Source organism: Silurus meridionalis, chromosome 8 (genome assembly GCF_014805685.1).
Source record: "Silurus meridionalis isolate SWU-2019-XX chromosome 8, ASM1480568v1, whole genome shotgun sequence".
NCBI lineage: Eukaryota > Metazoa > Chordata > Actinopteri > Siluriformes > Siluridae > Silurus > Silurus meridionalis.
This window is the reverse complement of record NC_060891.1, coordinates 28,274,379-28,283,483: the sequence shown is the minus strand read 5'-3', so window position 1 is coordinate 28,283,483 and position 9,105 is coordinate 28,274,379. Positions and strand designations below refer to the sequence as shown.

The window sequence follows — 9,105 nt, the reverse complement described above, 5'->3', positions numbered from 1 at the left end:
CTGTTTATGGATTTATGGTCTGATGGACTGATGGACTGGTGGATTTTGAGAGCTGAAGGTTCGGCGTGTTCCTGCCGGACAGAAGAGAAGCTACAGGTGAGAGAATGAGTGCAGCTTCAGGATTTGTCTGAATTCAATAAAATCTTGAATTTCTTCATTATATTTTAATTATTAAACAAATAATAATGATTAATTTATTTTAAAGAATTTCCTGTTTCTTTAATTGAGCAGAAACAGAAACCAAACTGGAGTCGCTGTAATTCTTAAAATATAATTGATGTTGATATAAATACAAATTAAACTCCTTTATTCTTTTACACCATTATTTATATTTACATAGAATCAGTTTTACTGTAAAATTCTCTAACACTAAAAACACTTCTTTCTTATTACATGTTAATATAACTGTACTGTCTGCTTCACAATTACCATTATATCATTTTATATCATTTTATCCTGCACCTGTATACAGTATACATCACTATTTGTATTATTTATTTATTATTTATTCAATTCATTCTTCACTATTGTTTTGATGATATTATGTATATTATAATATCCTGTTCTCTTTATATTATTATTGTTGTTTAAGAACTTCAATTATGCATAAAAAAAAATGTCATTTTAAATCTTTGTTTCCCAGCTGGAGGTGATGGATGGAAGAATGAAAAAAAACATAGATGGAGGATGGGGATGGATGGTCGTTGCTGCTACTTTCGTCACCTTGATCTGCACTCGCTCCATCACCAGGTGAGTCACGATACGATACGATACGATACGATACGATACGATACGATACGATACGATACGATACAATACAGTTTAATGCCATATGATTCAATAGAATACAATGTGAAACAATACAATATTATATGAAAAATATATCATATCATATTGTAGCATATCAGAAGGTATTGTCTCATGTCATACCACATATCAACAAAACTATATAATAAAATATGATAATGATTAGATATGTGATACAGTATGATATGAGACAGTACGGTATGATATGAGACAGTAGGGTATGATATGAGACAGTATGATATGAGACAGTAGGGTATGATATGAGACAGTGCGGTATGATATGAGACAGTACGGTATGATATGAGACAGTACGGTATGATATGAGACAGTAGGGTATGATATGAGACAGTACGGTATGATATGAGACAGTAGGGTATGATATGAGACAGTACGGTATGATATGAGACAGTAGGGTATGATATGAGACAGTACGGTATGATATGAGACAGTAGGGTATGATATGAGACAGTACGGTATGATATGAGACAGTAGGGTATGATATGAGACAGTAGGGTATATGAGACAGTACGGTATGATATGAGACAGTAGGGTATGATATGAGACAGTATGGTATGATATGAGACAGTAGGGTATGATATGAGACAGTACGGTATGATATGAGACAGTAGGGTATGATATGAGACAGTAGGGTATGATATGAGACAGTACGGTATGATATGAGACAGTAGGGTATGATATGAGACAGTACGGTATGATATGAGACAGTACGGTATGATATGAGACAGTAGGGTATGATATGAGACAGTACGGTATGATATGAGACAGTAGGGTATGATATGAGACAGTACGGTATGATATGAGACAGTAGGGTATGATATGAGACAGTAGGGTATGATATGAGACAGTACGGTATGATATGAGACAGTAGGGTATGATATGAGACAGTAGGGTATGATATGAGACAGTACGGTATGATATGAGACAGTACGGTATGATATGAGACAGTACGGTATGATATGAGACAGTAGGGTATGATATGAGACAGTAGGGTATGATGAGACAGTAGGGTATGATATGAGACAGTACGGTATGATATGAGACAGTAGGGTATGATATGAGACAGTAGGGTATGATATGAGACAGTATGATATGAGACAATGCGGTATGATATGAGACAGTAGGGTATGATATGAGACAGTAGGGTATGATATGAGACAGGGTATGGTATGATGGTATGGTATGATGGTACTTTTTTATCTACAATAACGGCAAAGTCCCTGGTGTTTAGAATCGTGTTTCGCATGCTGTTGGTTTTTTGAGATCCAAAGTAACGTTAACTTTTACACAACGCCCAGACTTTAAAAACTAAAATCTGAACCCAAAAAAGAAAACGTGAAAATGAGACTGATATATGAGATTTAAATAGTGTTTAAGCAATAGCAAGCTTTCATTCTCACATCAGTGAGGGCTATAGTGGAAAATAACCGAGCTTCCACCATCGTGCTTCAGCAGCACAAAGGACCCACAGTAAACAACATTTAGGAGACAGACAGACAGACAGACAGACAGAAAGATAGATAGATAGATAGATAGATAGATAGATAGATAGATAGATAGATAGATAGATAGATAGATAGATAGATAGATAGATAGATAGATAGAATATTTGGACATTTATAGATATATTTCTAAATCGATCTGTTGTTGATGTTGTTGTTATCGCAGGTGTGTGTCGATCTTTTTCGTGGAGTTCCAGATGCAGTTCTCCACAGATTACTCCACAACAGCATGGATTCACTCCCTTCTGGACTGCACCACTATGCTCTGTGGTGAGAAAGAGCACTCATACCATCGCAGGGTTCAGTAAAAGTAAAGTAACACGTCCACCAGGAATAAACTCTTTACACCTTCATGAGCCAGAAATGTTTTATTAGTTACACCAGTGCCTTCATTGCAAACTTCATAAGAAACTTCATGTGATTTAGAGCAGAAACTCCGCTATCCTGAAACTTCTGACTGTTACACAAGTGCTGACACTGGAGACTCGTCCATAAATGTTACATAAACCAGAAAAATAAATGTCCCATTACTGTACAGGCAAAAGTTTGTGGACACCTGACTATAAAATTGCTATTTACTGTTATTATGAGCTCCACTCTTCTGGGAAGATGTTCCACCAGATTCTCTGTAGATTCATTCGGCTATAAAGGTGTTAGTAATGATGTAGGTGAGAAGGTGAGGAGGTTCCTGGGGTGCAGTCAGCGTTCACATTCATCTCCAAAGGTGTTTAATAGGGTTGGAGCTCTATAGAATGAGATCTTACACATCTTCCAACCCATGTAAAGCAGATCTTCATGGAGCTTAACTTGTGCACAGGGGCTTTGTCGTGCTGGAACAGGGTTTTGGGTCTCCTAGTTCCAGATTATTTAAATAATTGAATACACCATAATTACTTAAAAAAATTTACAAGAATATTTAGTCTTCATGCTCTTTGTTGGGTTTGGTTTCACGAATAATAAACATACATTTGCATAAAGGATTAATATTAATAATATTAATTAATCAATGTATGTTCATGCGCATGTTAATTCGAGTTTTAAAAACTTGAAGTGTTAATTTATGTTACATTTAGAACAGATACAAATGTGTTTAAGTTGCGATTAATCACAATGAAATATTTTAATCGATTGACAGCCGTAATATTTACGTATATAAACACACTGTATATTTATATATAAAATATAAGACAATGTAAATATAATAAAATAATAAAAATGACATTCACTAAAACATATTACCACTTCATTTTAGTCATGTAGGAAACCGTCTGTCCACTCGAGTGGCAGTGATGACAGGAGGACTTTTATCTTCTCTTGGACTCATCCTCAGCTTTTTTGCCCCCAGTCTTCAGTTCCTGTACATGTCTATGGGAATTCTCACAGGTGAGACACACAGAAGATCTAAGTGAACCTCATGAGAATGATTTTAATCATGCGAATGTGGAGCTCCACAACGTGCATGACCCGACTCTGAGTCCCAGGAATTTTCACCAAATAAACACTGATGTAACTTTTGGATACTTCACAGCACCTTGTAGACCTCCAGCCTTCAGGAGCAGGGACTTGTAGGCCTTGGTAGAAGTATGAGCTTGTAAGCTTCAGGGTGGTATAAGTAAAAGCTAATAGGGTATGGTGGACCTCATGGTGGCAGGAGGAGAAGTTTGTAGACCTCAAAATAGAAAGAATATGAGCTTGGATGCCTAATCATAAGCAGGGGTCTGCAATCTTTAGAATTGTAAAGTAACCTGGACGGCAGAAATGTGGCAAGTGTAGCAGCTGGTTCCTTTTTTCAGTAAGAGTTGTAGGAACTGGTGGACCTCAGGATGGAAAGAGTAGCAGTTAGTGGGGCTCAGGCTAGATTGTGTGAATGCTTGTAAACTGCAGAATAGTAGCAGTAGAAACTCAGACCTCGGGCTGGTTGCTATAGAAGATTGTAGGCTTCAGGATGGGAGGATTTGGAGCTTGTAGGTTTCTGAATGGCAGGAGTAGGAACTTTGAGGCTTCAGGGTGGCAGAATTTGGAGCTTGTAGGCTTCAGAGTGGCAGGAGGAAAAGATTGAAGGTTTTAAGTTTGCTAAAGTAGATGAAATTGACTATTATTGTTGCTTTTCTATCATCCACAGGTTTGGGATTTGCCCTCAGTTACACACCAGCCATAGCAATAGTGGGAACTTATTTCAACGAGAAAAAAGCTATGTCGTACGGAATCGCCATGTCTGGAAGAGGGATTGGAATCTTCATCCTTCCTCCTCTGATTCGCCTCCTCATCGATCTGTACTCGTGGAGAGGGGCTCTTCTTGTTTTAGGGGGTATTATTTCAAACTTGTGTGTCTGTGGTGCTCTTATGAGGCCAGTAGTGGGGCAAAGTGAAGGTAAAATGGAGAATGTAAAACCGATCTTGGAGGAACCTGATGTTCAGGAGGATTTGAAAACAGTTATATTCGCTGAAAATGAAAATAAGTTGGATAAAGAGCAAGAAGAAGAAAATAGTCTAGGAGATAGCTGTGAAGATTCCAAACTAAAGGAGGTAATGAACAAAGCGGAAGAACATGAGGAGCGTTCAGAAGACCCTATGCTACTACATCCTGAGATAACAGAAAACGTAGAAGATTCAAAGCAAGAAAGTGAGCCAATTGACTTGAAGGACTTGTCAGTTGAGTCAGATTTAAATCACACAAAATCAGTTCTTGCTAATTTAGCGGTAGCTAAGCTTCAGATCGCTGACTTACAGCTAATCAACTTAATGCTAACTGACACAAAAGAAATTGATAAACAATTTGTCTGTTCAATGCTTCAAAACCCTGAACTAGCTGCCCTGGATGTTCAGAGCGACTCAAAACTATCCAAGTCAAAGCTTTGTGTCTTGGGATTTCCTGAGTCAAATCTACATGAGTTAACTCTAGCTAGCTCAAAACTAGCTGATTCAGATTTAACTGATTCAGACTTAGCTGATACAATGCTAAATAATATAAATGTAGCTAAATTAATGCTAGCTGAGCCAAAGCTAGGGACCCCGAAGCTCCCTTACTCACAGCTATGTGAGAAGGTTTCTTCTGAGGAACCTTTTTTCCCAATAAAACATTTAAGTAAAGAAAGAAGACCGAAATGCTGTCGTTTTTCATCGTCATCATACAAGTACAACTTTCTGCTCAAACCTGACTTCCTGTTGCTCTCATTGTCGTTGCTGTTCATGGCATTTGGCTGCAGTTTGCCGTTCGTGTACCTGGTTCCGTATTCTATCAGCGTGGACCTCAGCCATCATCAGGCCGTCCTCCTCATGTCCATCCTTGGGGTTATGGGAATTGTGGGTAATATTACATTTGGATGGATCTCGGACAGGAAGTAAGTCAATATGTTAATCAGTTTTGTACTAATCAGGTGTTAATCTGTTTCAGTGCTAATTTAAAACTATGTATAATTTGCTGCTAATCTGAGTTTAATCTGTCTGATTTGCTGATATGTGATTATTGCTCAACTGCTAAACTCTTCACAGTCTATGCTTTAACTAAAATTGCTAATTTTCTCTTAATCCGAGGTTGTTGCTAAACAGCTACTAATCTGAAATTTATGCTAAACTATAACTAATCTAAATCCGATGACACTCTACTCATACAGTGATTGCTGGTAGTCTTCAATTAATCCGAATCTAATGCTAAACTAATCTAATCTAATCTTAAACCACTGCTAGTCTGCTTTTAATATGTAATGGTTGCTATGGTGGTCTGTTACTAATTTAAATATGAATCTGATGCTAATATACAACTCTTCTGAGTCATCAGCTAATGTAAATCTATTGCTATTCTAATTCTTAATCTGACTCCACCGCTAGTCTCAAACTAAATCTAATGCTAATCTCCTTCTATTCTGTGATAAAAGCTAATATTAGACTACTGCTAATCAAGATTAAATTACTGCCAGTGGCATAACATTAACTGAGGCCACTGCTAGTCTACTGTTAATGTGATTTTTTTAATTTTATTTTTAAATATGATGCTAATCTGTAATAATGGCAATCTTATACCATTGCTAATATACTGCTATTCTGATACTACTGCTAATCTAAAATCTAATCTGAGACTTCTGTACTGTCTCCTATTAATACGCAGTTGTTGCTAGTCCACTACTAATTTGAATATGATGCTAATAATCTAAGAATTCTGATTCTCACTGTTAATCTACTAGCAATATGTGATTGTTTCTAGTCTGAATCTGATGCTAATCTATTACTAATTTGACACTTGTTTGTCCACTGCTATGATGAGACTGCTGTTAATCAAATTCCTAATCTGAGACCACTGCTAGTATACTAGCAATATGTTGTGATACTAGCAATCATTGTTGCTAGTCTGGAACTAATCTGAATCTGATGCTAATCTGTGATAATGACTCATATAAGACCACTGTTAATCGGATAAACTGCTAATCTAATTCCTAATCAATGCTAGTCTACTAGTAATATGTCATTGTTGCTAGTCTGTTACTTATCCGAATCAGATGCTAATCTAAAAGCGCTGCTAATTTATTGTAACTCCAAAACAAACATTAAATAATTCTTAATTTGATTTGTTTGTTTGTTTGTTTGTGTCAGGTGTTTGAGGAGGTTCCGTGTGGTCACATTTCTGGTCCCGGTGGGTTTCGGGGGACTCGGTTGTCTCTTTGTGCCGTTGTTAAAAACTTTTCCTGCACTCGTGTCCTTTTCCGTTTACTACGGCTTCTGCGACGGGGCCTTTATGGCTCTCATCCCTGTGGTCACCTCTGATGTTGTAGGCTCCGCCCACCTGTCCGTAGCTCTGGGCGTGGTTAGCTTTTTACACGCCATTCCGTACCTCATCAGTCCTCCAATAGCAGGTGAGAACATCGCATAATTATCATTCACTTTCTCACATCTGTCTGTCCGTCTCCAGCCATTTCACGCTCTATCTGTCCATCTTTTCTATCTGGTGTGTCCTTCTGTCCTTCTGTCTGTGTGTTTAGCCATATGTCTGTCTGTCTCGCTGTCTGCCTATCTCACTACTAATGTCTGTCTATCAATCTGTTTGTCCTCATATCTCTTTCTGTCTCTGTTATTGTCTGTCCATCCACCCGTTTGTGTCCCTCTTTATCTTTCCTCATGTCTGACTTTATTTGTCTCTGTGTCTGTGAGCGAAAACATTTTTAACAGTTGAATCTTGCAGTGATTCAGTATGGAACTGGTGTGTGTGTGTGTGTGTGTGTGTGTGTTTCAGGTTGGCTGTTGGATCAATCCGGCTCTTACACAGCGCTCTTCCTCCTCAGTGGACTTTCTCTCCTCTCCAGTACCTCCATCCTGACTATTCTGGCGTTACTGCGCCACTGCTGTAGAGGGCGCTGTGTCTTCACTGACCAACCCTCAGCAGGCCTGAAGCAGTAGCAACTATAGAACCTATACTCACTACACTACACAACACAACACAACACAACACAACATTTACTCACAACACAACATACACCAACAACAACAACACATTTACTCACAACATGATTATTAATTAAACGAAAGCTATATTGATGTTTTTGTGTTCACTATTATTAATAATTAATTATTGTCATTAATAACAGTTATGATGCTACAACTGTAATGTTTTTACAAGGTCTCTGTCCAGAACCCTGGTTTTGACATCATGTTGAGGTTATGACCTTCTGTCAACATTATTTTGAATGCAGGGGAAAAGTATACGTGTGTGTGTGTGTGTGTGTGTGTGTGTGTGTGTGTGTGTGTGTAGGCATGAACAAGAGTGTACGTGTGTTTAAGTCAAGAAAATAAAACTCATAATAAAGAATGACAAAATTGTTTATTTCAACACACCAATATATATATATATATCATTCACACACACACACACACACACACACACACACACACACACACACACACACACACACACACACACAAATCCAACAGAGCATCTTAAAATTAGCATTTTTAAGCATTTTTCATGTTTATGTCTAAAGGAAATAATAAACATAAAAAATAACTACAATCTAAAAAGCAATAAACCAAACTCTTGACCTTTCCATCAGAAGACCAAAAATGTCAAATTAAAGTTTTGCCAAAATCACTAGTTTGGTGTTTTTTGTAACATGGTGTAGTTTTTGTAGCTTTTCCACTCGTTTACAGAGCAGCTTCTTTCTATCTATTCCTACTGAACAAGCCAGAGGTGATGACAACGAGATGGAAACCCTCAGACTCCATGATGAAGAAACCTTTAGAGGAACCACAGACTCAAAAGGGAACCCTCATCCTCATCTCAACACAAGATTATAAATAATTGGTTTGTTATAAATAAACAGAAAGTGCTAATCATTAATACTCGCATTTTAGCATCAAAATATTTCTGAAATTTTGCTTTCTTCAGTGAATCCATTTTAAACTGAAGTTCTCTTGTGTTCAGCGATGGAGGAACTTTCACAGCATTCCATTCACTGGTATCTTGTGAGCTTCATCTTCTCCAGTCGACAACGTGTAGAAACAGATTCCTCGTCTGCTTTATTTTTGTGATGAGTGTTCGAAACTTTCTGAAATCTATTAGAGTCCTGGTTTATCTTTAAAGTTCCACTAGAAATCTACACCACTCCGTTTTCTTCCGCTCCTCCATTATTCGCTCTGTAGACAAGTTCCTGCACCTTTTCAGCCATGGCGTTCTGGTTCATTTCTTTGAGGTTCCTCTGTAGATATCTGTATGCTCCTCTCCTACCGTGCATCTCGTACCAGCACTTCAGAAACTGGAACGCTTTTTCCTCTGCATTAGGATTGTTTTCTG

The 9,105-nt window shown here is 37.7% G+C and overlaps 2 protein-coding genes across 2 annotated transcripts in view; one reads left to right on the top strand and one right to left on the bottom strand.

Moving 5' to 3' along the window:
• The first annotated feature begins 697 nt into the window (after positions 1–697).
• On the top strand, positions 698–8,030 carry LOC124389592 (monocarboxylate transporter 12-B-like). The gene is made up of 7 exons (XM_046854955.1): positions 698–750; positions 2,494–2,597; positions 3,588–3,710; positions 4,450–4,760; positions 5,373–5,668; positions 6,915–7,174; positions 7,552–8,030. Exons 1-7 carry the CDS (start codon positions 698–700, stop codon positions 7,713–7,715), a joined length of 1,311 nt encoding a protein of 436 aa, XP_046710911.1. The 3' UTR covers positions 7,716–8,030.
• Positions 8,031–8,117: 87 nt separating this feature from the next.
• fas (Fas cell surface death receptor) overlaps positions 8,118–9,105 on the bottom strand; it is a 6,623-nt gene continuing 5,635 nt past the window's right edge. Inside the window, exon 8 of the mRNA XM_046855328.1 lies at positions 8,118–9,105. This exon is cut by the window's right edge and continues 114 nt beyond it. Within this exon, the coding sequence (XP_046711284.1) occupies positions 8,909–9,105 (197 nt within the window). The 3' untranslated portion in view covers positions 8,118–8,908.

Bases quoted from the DNA above. Each gene is read 5' to 3' on its own strand.
- LOC124389592 (XM_046854955.1), top strand. From the start codon at position 698: ATGGTCGTTGCTGCTACTTTCGTCACCTTGATCTGCACTCGCTCCATC. The intron at 3,711-4,449 runs GTGAGACACACA...TATCATCCACAG, and splicing joins GTCTATGGGAATTCTCACAG to GTTTGGGATTTGCCCTCAGT. The intron at 7,175-7,551 runs GTGAGAACATCG...TGTGTGTTTCAG, and splicing joins CATCAGTCCTCCAATAGCAG to GTTGGCTGTTGGATCAATCC.